The following is a 16,272-nucleotide window of genomic DNA, read 5'->3' on the forward strand; positions in this document are numbered from 1 at the left end:
AAGAATACTGGCTTCTTCAAAGATTCTTCTGAGATAATGAAGAAAGAAGCTGCCGTGCACACGTGGCTGAGCCTGAGGTTAGGAGGTGGCAGAGGACCCTGGAGACAGCACGGAGGCAGCATCCCTGACAGCATCAGAGTTGACAACAAAGGAACAGTCTGCCTGTGTCATACTGACTACGGCCCCTGACTGAGCAGGAAGATTTTGCTAAAATAAGATGCTGCCAACTCAGACAACAAGTGATGAAAGATTACCTGCTTGTTATCAGTCTCTGAAAATCCTAATTTTTCAGCATCTTCTTGGGCAGCTTCTTTTATGTCTGGTTCTTCCATGAACACAGGTTTGTCCTGCAGGATCCACTTTCTGTACACTTGAACTACTTTTCTGGTGATGGCTATGTCGCACGAAGGCAACAAAAATGCCTAAAATGATAAGAGAAACTCCCTTTAACACAAGTTCGGGTCACCAAAGAGTCCAACAGACATTTCCATGGGCTATCACCAATCTCAGACTTTCTTTTGAAACAGATTACACAGGGCCACATGTTTTTGAGCACAGCAAACTGGCAGGGGGAAACAGACAATTGTATAACTGGGCCAGAAAACAAAGTGCAATGTTAAAATAACGTCTATATTCTGAACAATTATTGCATAAAATAACCAAAATGCATACCAATGAATCAGCAACAGATGACGCAATAACACACATAATAGTATAGCCAGTTGTCACGCCTCTTCACAAGTTCACGTTCAACGACATCATGTTGGTGACTTGAATTGGCCACAGTGGGAGCAGTGACACCATAGGAGTTGGCAAATTTAACTTTAACCAGGTCTTTTCTTGTCTTTGTGGGTTTTTGGGGGGAGGGCTTTCTCCTTCCTTTCTCTTTCTCCCTTCTCCTTCCTTCCTTCCTTTCTCTCTCCCTCCCTCCCTTTTTTGAGAGTCAGTTGTCCAACTGGCTGGTTGTAGCACTGTACACACTTTTGCAAACTTTTTCTTTCTGGCTGCGCGGCACAGCTTGTGGGATCTGATTTCCCCAACCAGGGATTGAAGCCATGTCCCCTACAGTGGAAGCGTGCAGTCCTGACCACTGGATCGCCAACGAATTCCCTCTGTGAACTTAACAACATTAAAGAATCCCCTTACACATTTGCATATAAGAATCCTGATTTAATGTGATCAGAATCCAAATGTAGACAACGGTGTAACTAAAATTCAATATCAAGGGATACAACGTTACCTTTCTCCCAGAAAGCAAGTATTAATATAAATTCTTTCTGGAGGAAAACAAAATTATAGATCACAGTACCACCGAAATCATTCACACGGTCTAGTTAATATGAAATGCAGCATATTAATTAAAAAGTCAGAAGTATGCAAAAAGAAGTAAACATTAGCCAAACCATAATAAAAATAAATGGTAATTTAAACATATAGGAGAGCTAAAGCATCAGAAAAAGATCCATGTGAAATTGAAAAATAAAATAAGCAAAATTAAAGATCCAGTGTAAATGGCTGACAATAGGCTGGATGTAGCTGAAGAGAAAGCTGGAAGAAAAATCAGATGAAAACATCCAGAAGGAGGCACACTGGGACAAGAAGCACAGTGGTTCCACGGTAAGAGATGTAAGGCAGGAAACGCGAGGAAAAGGTTATCCTTTCCAGCCTGGAGATGCAGAAGGAGTTAGTAAAAAGTGGCAGAAACAATATTTGAAGAAAGAATTACTAAGAATTTTGCCAAAACTGATAAAATGTATCAATTCACAGATTCAAGAATCACAAAGAAACACAAGCAGGATACTTTCAAAGTATATTACACTAAGACTGCTGAGAACCAAAGACAACCTGAAAATCTTAAAAGGAGCCAGAGGGGAAAAGACACATTTCCGCCAAAAGAATAACCACATGACTTGAGGTAACTTCTCAAAGAAACAATGAAAGCCAAGAGACAATGGAACAAAATATTCAGTGGGCAGAAAGAAAACACCTGCCAAAGTAGAATTTGACATCCACAAAAATGTACTTCAGAAATAAAAGCAAAACAAAGACATTTTCAGGTAAGAGTCACCCAGCCCGCAGTGGTCCTCATGGGTATCTGTTCCACATCACGTGTCTGGACATCTGAACTGCCTCTTGCACTGTTCTCTGTTATACACACACACACACACACACACACACGCACATTAACTCCATACTGAGAATGTGCACTTCTTGAATGAATGTATTTTTTAAACTTTAATAGTTTACATGTATTCCCCATCCCGATCCCCCCTCCCACCTCCCTCTCCACCTGATCCTTCTGGGTCTTCCCAGTGCACCAGCCTGGAGCACTTGTCTCATGCATCCAACCTGGGCTGGTGATCTCTTTCACCCTTGATAATATACATGTTTTGATGCTGTTCTCTCAAAACATCCCAACCTCAGGTAAATCCATGGCTGATTCATGTCAATGTATGGCAAAAACCACTACAATACTGTAAAGTAATTAGCCTCCAACTAATAAAAATAAATGGAAAAAAAAACTTTAATAGTTTAAAATAGTTTAGGCTTAGTCTCTCAATAACTTAAAATTGAAAAAGGAATTATTATGAAAGAAGTCACATTTTGTCTTGTGTAAAAAAAAAAAAATTCATCACTGACCAAGAGAGGGCAACAGAATGCAAAGTGAAAACCCTGGCCCCTTTTCCCAAATGTCTCTATTTCAGTATTTTAACAAACCATAATAACCATATTTGAAATTTCATATAGAAGTTTCCAAATTTAAGAACAATTATAAAATGTAAATGTTTTTAAGTTTCATAGCACAAAGATGTCTCATTACTTTAGTCATAAGTAGTCTGCAGCTAACCTCAATGACTCAAGCTACTTCAAAAGTGAATTTAGATTGAATTTGGGATTTGGATTAAATTGAGAACTTAGAACACACTATTTCCAGGAGTGGAATGCCAATAATGGATGTGGATGAAGCTATGTGCATAATAAATAAGTAAATACACAATACAGGTAAAACCACATCAATTTAGCACTTATCTCTAGTGCAATATTTAAAAGCTTTGTCAATGATATCTGGTATTAAGTATTTGCACCCAAGGGTTTCAAACATTGCTATAGATCATGATCAGCTGTGGAACTATGATACACAACCTAAATCCCCTCTGCTGCTTGATTTTTGTGAATAAGGTTTTACAGGAACACAGGCTCGTTCCATGCTGTCCCTGGTTGCTCTCTCACTACAAAGCAGAGCTTCTGTGAAAACAAAACTGAAGATGCTTACTATTTGATCCTTAACTCTATTAAAATGTGCTGACCGCTGCCCTCAATCTTATGCCTTCTGGGACTGACCACATCAATTCAGCTTTCCCCAAAGATCTGTTATTTCAACATCTTGACCTCTGCTCCCTTCTTTCCTCTTAATCCCCTCCCTAGTCTCCTTTTTCCTCTTAGGCCATAAATACTCCTATCAGAAGTGCTGCAAGAGGCCTTTGCAGGCAAAGTCCAACTGTCTGCAGGAGCTTGCAGCCTGAGTGCCTTCAGCCACGCAACAATTCTCGTATGCTCACATATTGCCGGGGGTTCAGAAGCAGTTATCCCCCTGCCCCACTCTGGGCTTAAAATTTGCTATGGAAACACAGGGTATTTGAGGGGATGATTTTGTTCAAATATAGAATTGTCCCACCCCATGTAGGAATTTTCCAAAATCAAATCATGAAAACAACATTGTTGTTGTTCAGTCATGTCCAGCTCTTTGGGATCCCATGGACTGCAGCATGCCAGGCCTCCCTGTCCTTTACTATCTCCCAGAGTTTGCTCAAACTCATGTCCATCGAGTTGATGATACCATCCAGCCATCTCATCCTCTGTCATCCCCTTCTCCTCCCGCCTTCAATCTTTCCCAGCATCAGGGTTTTTTCCAGTGAGTTGGCTCTTCACATCAGGTAGCCAAAGAATTGGAGCTTCAGGATCAGTCCTTCCAATGAATATTCAGGACTGATATCCTTTAGGATTGACTTGTTTGATCTCCTTGCAGTCCAAGGGACTCTCAAGAGTCTTCTCCAGCACTACAATTCGAAAGCATCAATTCTTCGTCACTCAAGCTTCTTTATGATCCAACTCTCACATCCGTACATGACTACTGGAGAAATCATAGCTTCGACTATATGGACCTTTGCTGGCAAAGTGATGTCTCTGCTTCTTAATATGCGATCTAGGTTTGTCATAGCTTTTCTTCCAAGGAGCAAGCGTCGTTTAATTTCGTGACTGCAGTCACCAACTGCACTGATTCTGGAGCCCAAAATAATAGTCTGTCACTGTTTCCATTGTTTCCCCATCTATCTGCCATGAAGTAAGGGGACCAGATTCCAGGATCTTAGTTTTTTGAATGTGGAGCTTTAAGCCAGCTTTTCCACTCTTCTCTTTCAACTTCATCAAGAGGCTCTTCAGTTCCATTTCACTTTCTGCCATTAGGGTGGTGTCATCTGCATATCTGAGGTTATTGATATTTCTCCCGGAAATCTTGAAAACAACATTAAAAATGACCAAAATGTTCAAATTCCAACCCTCCATGTGAGACCTTAAAAGTGGGATGAAAGAAATCATTATGGAGTTGTGTAACTGAGCCCCACTTGTCGACTGTATTCCTTGGAGTATCATGAGTAACAGAACAAAGACAGAAACCTCTTCAGCTTTGCGACCTACCCCTGCACACCACCCCCCACCCCCCATCCACACACACACAAATGCACACACACACACACACGCGCGCGCGCGCGCGCGCGCGCGCGCTCTCACCTGGCGGAACACCTCGTTCACGAAGTTGACATAGCCGCGGGTGGACAACAGGATGCGCTGGACCATGTCATACACGGCGCGGTGCTCCTCCTCAATGCCGCACAGGCTGCAACTGCTAAGCCGGCGCTCGGACAGGGTGCTCCCATCCACGTGGCCTCGGTCCTGCTCCGCCACGCCGCCAGTGTCTGGCTCCGGCGCCCGCTCCGGCACTGCAGTGCCTCCCCCGACGGTCTGCAAGAAAGGGCCCCCCTCCTGAGCGATCCTCCAAGACACCGGGCCAGGCTGAAGACTCACCTTGTTTTCAGGGAACTCCGGGTATGGTGTGCTCATTTCCCCCAGAATTAAAGATCTCCTCCAAACACAACATATGTGAAATTTTGCTTCATTTTAGTAAATTACACTATTATTCTTTTGTGTCAAAAATATGTAACCCAAATACCACTAAAATTCTACCAACTGTGAATATTTTTTACAAGAAGTGACAAGAAACAAGTAGTACAAAATTATTATTTCAGCAACTACCAAGGACAGTTTAAAAACAAAGAGGATATTCAAATAGTAATCTCTAGAGAAAATGAGTAGACAATTATATTGATAGCAATTTTTCTCCTCATGCCTGGGCTATTAAGCTTGTGTGGTTTATCAAAGGCCCTGCGACACTGTGCAGCAAGCAACTCTGTAGAAATTATTTCATCTTTTTGATGGGTCAACCCATAGAAAATAAAAATTTGCATAGAAAAATAAAAATTTCCTCATTTTTACTGACATACATATTTTTTTTTGACATACATATATTTTTGATCTGTAAAGCATGGTGGCTGGATTAAGTCTAATGTCTCTTATGGGTCAATAACCTGTGAGTTTTTGATCAACAACTTTCATTTCCCCTACAGGCTGAAAAACAAAAAATAATTACACATCCTTACGTAGCAAATTAAAAACAGCCACAAATTCTCTTGACACACCCTCTGCAGAGATGGGAAGGCTGTGTCCCCTCGATCCCCACGGGCTGGGGGGCTGAGTTAGCCAGCACAGGGGAAGGGTAGAGGGGACCCAGAAGGCTGAGGGCTCCCACTTAGCACCTCAGGGAACATTTGCTCTTGGAGTCCTGAGCGGCCAGGAAAGAAGTACGACTGCCTTGCAAGAGGGGTTATATAGAAAGGGAGGCCAGCGGAGCCCAACCTGCCCCCTGCACCCACCAGAGTAGCAGGCTCTGAAGTCATTCCGGACCCTCTTGATCAACCAGCCACCAGCTGAAGACCACCACCCACTGACTTCAGCTAACGCCACATGAAGCCCCAAAATTGTCCAACCAAATCTCACCCAAATTCCTGAGCCAAAAAGGGAAATAAATAATATGGTGAAAGGGGTGTTTGAAGCCACACGTTTTGAGGTCATTAGATAACAGATTCTATGACAATTAGAGAACTAAATGTGAGCTCCATGATCCAAATAGAACCTAATGATATCACAGATGAATTTCCCATCATACCATAAACTGAAAACTACTTCTCTTGATAAAACAATGCCTTTCCCAGCCTCCTCTAGCCCACACCAGCAAAACGCTGCTTTCCAAAAAAAAATCTGCATGTTGTTAAGACATTTATAATGATAATAAGTGACGAGAGTGAAAACAAACTAGTAATTCAAGACTATTCCTTCCTTGCCTCTTTCACGAAGATTAACAGTAAGAGCATGAATAAAAATTAACTACAGAGAGAGGTCCATTTTCTGCCCACTACAATCAAGCTGGAATTCTCAGCTATTGTTTAGTATTAGTTGATTCCGGTGGTAAATGCAAAGATGATTTTTGCTTCTTTGGCATATGATGGAAGGCTTAACCAGTGAAACAAGTATATGGTCCGCTTGGACCAGGCCTGTGCTGCCAGGGTTCAGGAAAATGCATGAAACAGGCTGCCACTCAGTCTTTCCCCTCCCCACCCCGGTTTCCTCTCAACCCTCAGTTCATACTGAGGGTTGCTCACCCTCAGGGTGAGACTGGCTGAGGACACCCACAATGCACGTGTCAAACGAGGATGCAGCTGCCATCCTGCTGCTGAAGACTGATGCCGCTCAATTCCCCATCACAGTCGGCCCAGCTGGCTGAGGGCAGCCCACTCCCGCCTTGGTAGATACAAGAACACAGAGCACCCGTGTGTGGCCGTCACCAGACAGGTGGGTCTGCATGATACATGGACTCCCATAGGCGTGTCGATTTGTGTGATTCATTTTTTCAACTGTTCACCCCATGATATACAACAGTTTCGGGAAACACAGCCTGTGAATCATTATGGAAGGGCCGGGTCAGAATTCAAGTGGCTCTTTAACAGTGTAACTAAAGAGTTAGCATACAAATAAGTATGATCAACTGTCTCAGCATCTCAAACTTTTTTTTTCTCATTTCCTCATAAACTTCTTTGGGTTTTATTTTAATTAATTAATTAATTTTATTTTTGATTGTGTCGGATCTTTGTTGCTATGCACTGGCTTTCTCTAGTTGCAGTGACCAGGGGCTACTCTTTGTTGTGGTGGGCGGGTTTCTCATTAGGGGCGCTTCTCTTGTTGCAGAGCATGGGCTCTAGGGCCTGTGAGCTTCAACAGTTGAGGGCTCAGTAGCTGTGGCTTCTGGACTCTATAGAGCCTGGGCTCAGAAGTGGTAGTGCACAGGCTTAGTTGCTCCGAGGCATGTGGGAATCTTCCCAGACCAGGGATCGAACCCATGTCCCTTGCATTGGCAGGCAGATTCCTATCTACCGTACCACCAAAGAAATCCTCCTCTTAATGTCTTAATGTTTAATTAATGTGCTGCTGAAATTTTAAATTCACTACTCTGCTTTCTCTAATGCAGGTTGAAGCACTTCTATCTCACACTAACATGATACACCAAAGAATAAGTAATAGTTCACTGGAAACACTTCTGGCTGAGGTGACACAGGAAGACGTTCAGATTTGAAAGGGGGATCGGTGGTCACGGCTGCCAGTGTGGCATGGGACTTCCAGGCAACCGTATTCTCTCTCTCCCATGAATGATGCCTGAATGATGCCACCAAACAAGAACACTGGTCAAACCAGATTCTCTGAGGGGTAAGTGAGTTAGTCCCTTCCCTCTCCAGTGAAAAATACTGTCAAGGGTATTAGTTTCTGATCAAAAGGAAGTAAATTCACTTTGGGACACACACACACAAAAAAACATCTCACACATGACTTTTAACGTAGTAGTAGTGGAAAGTGTGAACCCTATTTGGAAGCAGAATTTAAAATACTGTTTTAAAGGGATTTGATATGAGCAGTATATTCTTTGAAAAGAGGTTCTGGATCAGCTGGCTGAGACAGTGATGGTCACTTTACACAGGTAAAATTACATGAAATTTGAAATTCCAAACAAATATTTTCAGGAGATTAATACAATTACAGCTGCTTTTATTCCTTCAACTCCATTTCCAGAATTGAATATTCCGTTGTGTAAACTGCTTTCTCTCCTGTATAATGTAAATGAGGAGCGGAACACACGGCAGACACGCAGGAGAGGAGACGGACGCGCAGGGGTAAGGCAGAGACGAGGACACAGGAGACAGGGAGGCTGAATAATGACCACCCTCCCCAAGATGTCCACACCCGAGTTCCTGGAACCCAGGACTGTGCAGCCTTCCATGACAGAGGGGACTGAGCAGATTGAGTAAATTTGGGATGCTGAGAGGGGAAGGGTACCCTGGGTTATCTGGGTAGACCCAAGGTAACCACAGGATCCATAAGGAGGCGGGAGGAGCAGACACAGAGAAGACGATGCACAGATGGCAACAGAGGGAGAAATGATGTGATGAGGAGCCTCAGGCCAGGGGGACACAGGTAGCCTGTGGAGGCCGGACAGGGAAGACACTGACCCTCCCCTAGAGCATCTGACACCCTGACTTTAGCCACTGAGACCGATTTGGGCCCTCTACTTCCTGAGTTGTAAGACAATGCATTTGTGGAAATTAGCTACAGTGGCAGCAGGAAATGGACATAACAACTGACTGTGAAGTGTTTGAGCCACCTGGATCACAGCAGTGGCCACGTCTGGGCATGGCCACGTGCAGGGACAGGAGCTGTGGACCTGCATGGTGACTGCTCTGTATCCCTTCCCCCCTCGTGGAACCCCTAGATCTCTGCCCCCACCCCCACCCCACCCTGGTCTGCAGCCGCACCTGCCTCAGGGGAAGCTGACCCGCCCCTAACACCAGGGGAGCCTCTGCTTCCTGGAAGCTGGTCACCCCCACCCCCACCCAGAGCTGTTCACAGCTGCAGACCTGAGTCACTCAGCAGCTTGCTCCTTCCTAAGAGCACGCAGGTAACCTAAAGGGTTCCACTCACACAAAAGGGAAGGGCTCTGGTGTCTCTATACGTGAACTAAGAAGGAGGGCCCCAGCTGCTGCTGCTAACGCCAGGGAGGAGCCAGAGGGAAAGGGCGGAGGAGAGAAACGGGGCACATGTGGCCACAGCTATGGCTGCAGCAGCCGCATCTCCAGCGGCTCTTGCAGGAGAGTGAAACATTTCTCTTATGGATAAGACCATTTGAGCTCTGGCGCCTTTTTTTCTGTTAGGGTGATAAAACCCTCCTAACAGATTCCGGAGGTCAGAACCTTGTGACACGAGCTACAGAGCAAAAGGAAATGACTCACAAGTGTGAAGAGCCGATAGGGAAAAAATTAGAACCTGGAAGTGGTGGTTAATATGCCAGTTGTGCGACTTCTCATAATCCAAATGTATGTTTTTAAGAAGCAGCAACTTATTTTCAGTAAGCACAGGTGATAGTTTTCTGAAACTCTGAAACTGGGCGGGAGAGAAAGGTTACATCCTTTCTCTGATAAGTGTTTTGAACTGCCTGAACAACCACATTAGACGTCATGAACGAAAAGTTTATCAGAGTGTCACTGAATTGCTTATGTTTCCTACAAATTTTTGTCTACTTGCAATTTTCCAATTTTGTCTACCTGATAGGTGAAAAAAGGGCTCTCATAGCTGCTTGGAACTAACTGTGTTTCCCTGACTGCTGGGGAGGTCCAGGGCCACGCTTATTTCCTCTTCTATGACCTGCCTTTCACCTCCTTCGTCCATTTTTCAATCAGCTTGTTTGTCTTCATGTCTTTTTGTAGGTGCTCTTCTTACAGTGGAGATATGAATGCTTTAACAACCGTATAACAAGACAAACGCTCTCCACAGTCTATTGCTTGGGCCTGCTGGCTTTATGTTATCTTTTGACAAATAAATCTTTTTCCTGCTTTTCAAAATAAAGTCGAACCTCATTTAGTCTTTGGTTTGCAGGTTTCATCTCTACCGAAGGTGGTCTACCACTTCCCAAGTTTATGCATTTCCTCTAGATTTTTTCCTAAGTTCTTGATCACTCTGTTTTTATACTTAGACTTTAAATCAACTTAGGCCTTAAACCAATGTGACTGTGTGCTGATGCATATGATATGAAGTGAGATTTTGAGAAAGGGACAAACAGGTTGCTCTGGCTCCCAGGGCTGTAGATTAGATTAGGTATTCAGTGCTAATCTCAGTGTCATTCCTTTGACATAGCTGCGGTTTCTGTTTGGAAGTCTGTATCATTTTCCCTTTAACCCCTGAAGGTCAAATGTCTGTTTAGTTTGGTGTGTTTTGCTAATTCTTCCTGGGGCTCACAAGCCCTTTCAGTTTAAAGCATGACTTTTTTTTTTTAGCTCAGGTAAACTTTCCTTACTCTTGGTTTAATTGTTATGTCCTGTTCTTTTTTCCTTCTGCCCTCACAATGTCTGCAAAGTAGGTCTGCACCTATGGTCTTATCTATTAATATTAGTTTCGGAGTTCCAGCTCTGATTTTTTTTTTAAATCAGTGTTGGGCGACAGTGCTTCAGAAAACTCATTTTGTTCTCAGCAGTGACTATTACCATTTTGAGTTTATGTACTAAATTTGTAAATTCAGAAATTAAAGTTTTTTTTTTTAACTTTTAGCGAGTCTTTTGTTGTTCTTATTATGGACCATGTGCTCTGGACCCGCTGGGTGCTCCACCAAGAGAGGACTGAGGACCCCTCGGCAAGGGCAGGAGCGGTGCACCCTCCAGCCTGGGGCCCCGACATCGCACGTCTGGGGACTGCAAGGCATCAGCCAACCTGCACTGAGTGGATCACACTTCCTGGCCCTGTCCTCGGAGCCAATAAATCAGAGCACACGAAACTGTGACTCCTCCAAGCAGCGGCCACTCTGACTTTACAAGGTGTCCCACGCTGCCCACACAAAAGCCCAAAACACGACACCTGCCGGGAAAGCCCCATGCGTCCAACCAAGGCCAGGGAGACAGGCCCCACGTGAGAAGAGGGCTTCACCCAGGCCTCGGAAAATGCTGCCTTCTGTCCTGGGGACCCCATCATGGCTCAACGACCACCTGAGATCCAGAGGTGCTGACCCACCCCTTCCCCGAGAGCCCAGGGGGCACCTGGCAGGCTCAGGTGACCTCTCCGTGACCACCTCATGATTGCTGGGGACCTTCCCTGGATTGGAATGAGCAAGGCCAGGGAGGCCCTCTGTTCTGCGCTCAGAGGTCACTGGGGCCTGAGTGAAGGAGGGGAGGTGAGAGGGAGCCAGGAGCACACTCGTCAGCCACCTACTCGAAAGGCCACACGGTTGCCTCGTCATGGCAAGGCCAAGAGAGCCCGGAGAGTGCTAACTTATGCTTCCTCTGAAACCTCAGCATCACAGAGGGTGGAGCCAGTGAGACCGAGCCCCCATAGCCAGCAACCTGTGAGAGCCAACAGCCTTGAAAGTCAACTACTTTGGTGTTAGTAGGGTTTAAGGCACCAGAATTAAAAGGTAAAAAAGTAATGAATGACATACCTGAATGATTTTAGGCAATACATCAACTCCATTCTTAGTGTTCTGTGTTGCAGTTAGATACTTTTTTTCCAAAAAGAAAGTCACCATCCACTTGATGAAGACAACACGAGCTGCCATGTATGGGATCTTTGTGCTGTAAATGCTCTCATTGTCTCGAGCAGTAGTGACATACACAGGCTTTGGTCTCGGGTGGGGGATGTCTGCAGAACAAGAGAACACATCAGGTTAGCCAATCTTTTTTTTTTTTTAATGTGGACCATTTCTAAAGTCTTTATGGAATCTGTTACAATATTGCTTCTGCTTTATGTTTCAGTTTTTTGGCCAAGGCACCTGGTATCTTAGTTCCCCAACCAGGGATTGAACCTGTACCCTCCGCACTGGAAGGTGAAATCCTAACCACTGGGCCACCAGGGAAGTCCCCAGGTTTGTGACTCTTAACATCATATAACCCCTAAGAATGTTTCCATTTCTAATTAAACAGACACATATCCGGTTGCTTAAATGCTGCTGTTTAGTTGCTGAGTCGTGTCTGCCTCTTTTGTGACCCCACAGACTGTAGCCCACTAGGCTTCTCTGTCCATGGGGATTCTCCAGGCAAGAACACTGGAGTGGGTTGCCATGCCCTCCCTCCAGGGGATCTTCCCGACCCCAGGGATCAATATACCATAATCCGTATCAAATTACTCCTGAGTTACAAGACCCACAGATGGCCTTTATTGCTCAGGACTCAGGCAAATCTCAGTCTGTACAAATAGTTAAAATCATTTATTAAGAAACTGAAAAACTCTCACAACAAAGTGACCATTAAATATGAAAAAAAAAAAATTATTTTACTTAATCATTGTAAGAGACTGCACACAGCTATCAGAACTCACCCAGCACAGGTTTGTAGATGTTGGTTAACTTGGTAAAGGAGGGAAACAGATGAGGAAGGTAATACTTTCGAAACAAGGTAAACAGAAATTTAAACCCAGTCTCCTGATTCTCCTTATGCTTCCACTCCAAGCTTGCAGCCTTCAGATAACAGCAGGGAGGGGCGGGGAGGGGGGAAGAACATACATATAGTTACACTTCACATTAATGAAAATCAACTGAAATGCTGATACACTGTTAAAGCCCCTATCCTAAATGAAACACTTGACAAATAGCACTGACCATCATGTAATAACATCTTAAAACTCAGACAATTCCAAGAATGAATACTTCAAAGCAAAACAGTAACTACATAAAAAAACAGCATTTTTACTGGATATTCAAGAAAGAAAAAAAAATCAAAGCTTATCGTATCTTTGAAACTTGCCCCACTACATCATTCCTGTATTTTTTCTCCATGTTCCTTGTGATGATTTAACACTCTTTGTGCCCTTAAAATGTTTATCCAGAAGTAATCAGGTGCTTTTTTTAAAATGCAAAAGAGCCCATTTATAATACACAAGAATTAAAGAAACAGTCTCTTGCAAGAATTTCATACCATGTTACCTACATGGAAAAAAAAAATCATTATCAAAATGCAAAGCTACAGAATCTTGCAAAGGGCACAAAAAAGCAATCCAAAGGCTACATGTGTAACTGAATCACTGCTCTGTGCACCTAAAACTGACAGGACATTGTAAAGCAACTATTTTTCAATTAAACAAAAAAACACAATCTGCAGGCTGGGATAAGCCATTAAGTTTAAAGCTCCCACCTGTGGAGACACTACTTCCCCCTCAAATAGCCAGCTCTGTGTAGGCCCAGCGGGGGACAACCCCCCCCCCCCACCCTGCATAGGCCAAGAACCCCGACAGGTGATCGAGAGCCATCTCCTACCACCCAGGGAAACATGGTGTGAACAGGCCCTTCAAGAGTGCCTACTGGTGCTTGTCATGCTTGTGAGACCACCGAGCTCCAGAGCAAAGCATCCCAACATCCTCCTGACCAGCCCACCCAGAGCACCTGCAGTCCCGGGACAAGGGCCTGGTGTCCATTGCCTGTCAGAATCCCTCCAGGTAAGGCAAGGAGGAAGCTCTGCTCCAAGGACCCACCTGCCCGATAGACCGGGGAAGGAGGGGCAAGTGGACACCGCATACAACCCTGCACACAGCAGAGGGGGCTCACTGCCACCCTCTACCAGTCCTCCTCTGCTGGGATCCGGGGGGTGATGGGATCAGCTATGTCACACAGCTCATTAGTGACATGTCTGGGATGAAACCCAAGTCCCCAAGCACACCCGGGTTCTGGCTACTCTGCTGTTTTTCTGCGATGGATAGAAGGCTGGATCCGAACACTCCTGGACAGACGGGTCTGAGATGTGGGCAGCGGGGGCCTACACTGCCAGGACCCAGGGCTTCCTGGAGGTGAGAAGACCCAGGCTGACACTCAGGATGCAGGAGTCTTGAGCTTGTGGTGCTGCTAGCGGAACTGGGGAGAGGAGAGCAGATGGGGTCACCCCGAGGGACACGGAGGGCAGAGGAGGCAGAAGAAACATAGCCTTCAGAGAAAACTGGAAAAGGCGGGGGGTGGGGGGTCATCCCAGGAGGAGAGACCCTGAGGAAGGAGGGGTCCCCTCGAGTCGTCCAGATTTCCAGGATGGCCAACACTCATGTCCTTCTCCGGACCTGACACACCAAACCCCATTCACCCTGGGCCCCCGATTTTACGGTGACAGGGCAAAAAGGCAGGTGACAGTGGGTGTCATGGGCCCACTGGGGGAGGAACTGGATGGGCGGAGATTACACGTCAACTGAAGCTGAAGCTCCAATACTTTGGCCACCTGGTGCAAAGAGCTGACTCACTGGAAAAGACCCTGATGCTGGGAAAGATTGAGGGCAAGAGAGAAGGGGGCAACAGAGGATGAGATGGTTGCATGGCATCACCAACTCAATGGACATGAGTTTGAGCAAGCTCCAGGAACCTGGTGATGGACAGGGAAGGCTGGCATGCTGCAGCCCATGGGGTCACAAAGAGTCGGACACAACTTACTGACTGAACAACAACACACCAGGTTGTGAGAGGAAGGATGGAGCCTGAACGTATGCCCAGGAGGAGCTCAGGGACCAGGGATGTGTTCACTGAGAGGAAAGAAACAGTAGCATTTCCCAAACCACGTCAACGTCCAGAAATACTGACTGAGAGACACAAATGCCCTGGTGAAATCAGAAGTGAATGATTTGGTAAGAAATCATTTGTTAAGAAGAATTTGTTAAGGATCATCTGACATAAAGGAGGCCGTGCTAGTAACAGGATGAGATAATCCACGGGTTTCCTTCAGGCCCCTGCCCTTTGCCCATCACTCTGGACCTGCCCAGTCAGCCCCAGGGCCTGTTCCTCCCCCATCCAGTCTCCTCAGCACAGAGAATGGGGCGGTGGAAGAGCAAACAGGCAAAAACAGTGAGATACAGGGAGATGTACAGGAGACAGAGATCAAGACCATCCCCAAGGAAAAGAAATGCAAAAAAGCAAAATGGCTGTCTGAGGAGGCCTTACAAACAGCTGTGAAAAGAAGAGAAGCAAAAAGCAAAGGAGAAAAGGAAAGATATTCCCATTTGAATGCAGAGTTCCAGAGAATAGTTAGGAGAGATAAGAAAGCCTTCCTCAGAGACCAATGCAAAGAAATAGAGGAAAACAACAGAATGGGAAAGACTAGAGATCTCTTCAAGAAAATTAGAGATACCAAAAGAACATTTCATGCAAAGATGGGTTCGATAAATGACAGAAATGGCATGGACCTAACAGAAGCAGAAGATATTAAGAAGTGGTGGCAAGAATACACAGAAGAACTGTACAAAAAATATCTTCACAACCCAGATAATCACGATGGTGTGATCACTCACCTAGAGCCAGACATCCTGGAATGTGAAGTCAAGTGGGCCTTAGGAAGCATCATTACGAACAAAGCTAGTGGAGGTGATGGAATTCTAGTTGAGCTATTTCACATCCTGAAAGATGATGCTGTGAAAGTGCTGCACTCAATATGCCAGCAAATTTGGAAAACTCAGCAGTGGCCACAGGACTGGAAAAGGTCAGTTTTCATTCCAATCCCTAAGAAAGGCAATCCAAAGAATGCTCAAACTACCGCACAATTGCACTCATCTCACACGCTAATAAAGTAATGCTCAAAATTCTCCAAGCCAGGCTTCAGCAATACATGAACCATGAACTTCCAGATGTTCAAGCTGGTTTTAGAAAAGGCAGAGGAACCAGAGACCAAATTGCCAACATCTGCTGGATCATCGAAAAAGCAAGAGAGTTCCAGAAAAACATCTATTTCTGCTTTATTGACTATGCCAAAGCCTTTGACTATGTGGATCACAATAAACTGTGGAAAATTCTGAAAAGAGATGGGAATACCAGACCACCTGACCTGCCTCTTGAGAAACCTGTATGCAGGTCAGGAAGCAACAGTTAGACCTGGACATGGAACAACAGATTGGTTCCAAATAGGAAAAGGAGTACATCAAGGCTGTATATTATCACCCTGCTTATTTAACTTATATGCAGAGTACATCATGAGAAACACTGGGCTGGAAGAAGCACAAGCTGGAATCAAGATTGCCGGGAGAAATAGCAATAACCTCAGATATGCAGATGACACCACCCTTATGGCAGTAAGTGAAGAGGAACTAAAAAGCCTCTTGATGAAAGTGAAAGAGGAG

At 45.0% G+C, this 16,272-nt stretch overlaps 1 protein-coding gene across 5 annotated transcripts in view; it reads right to left on the bottom strand.

Moving 5' to 3' along the window:
* Window positions 1–16,272, bottom strand: part of RALGAPA2 (Ral GTPase activating protein catalytic subunit alpha 2) — a 294,158-nt gene that overhangs the window by 217,810 nt on the left and 60,076 nt on the right. For all 5 annotated transcript variants that reach the window (XM_043478794.1, XM_043478793.1, XM_043478797.1 and 2 more), the window contains exons 8-11: window positions 12,514–12,652; window positions 11,639–11,838; window positions 4,789–5,019; window positions 255–422 (exon numbers count right to left, since the gene is read on the bottom strand). In XM_043478794.1, the coding sequence (XP_043334729.1) occupies window positions 255–422; window positions 4,789–5,019; window positions 11,639–11,838; window positions 12,514–12,652 (738 nt within the window). The remainder of the gene's footprint in view (window positions 1–254; window positions 423–4,788; window positions 5,020–11,638; window positions 11,839–12,513; window positions 12,653–16,272) is intronic.

This window comes from Cervus canadensis, chromosome 10 (genome assembly GCF_019320065.1).
Source record: "Cervus canadensis isolate Bull #8, Minnesota chromosome 10, ASM1932006v1, whole genome shotgun sequence".
NCBI classification, from domain to species: Eukaryota; Metazoa; Chordata; class Mammalia; order Artiodactyla; family Cervidae; genus Cervus; species Cervus canadensis.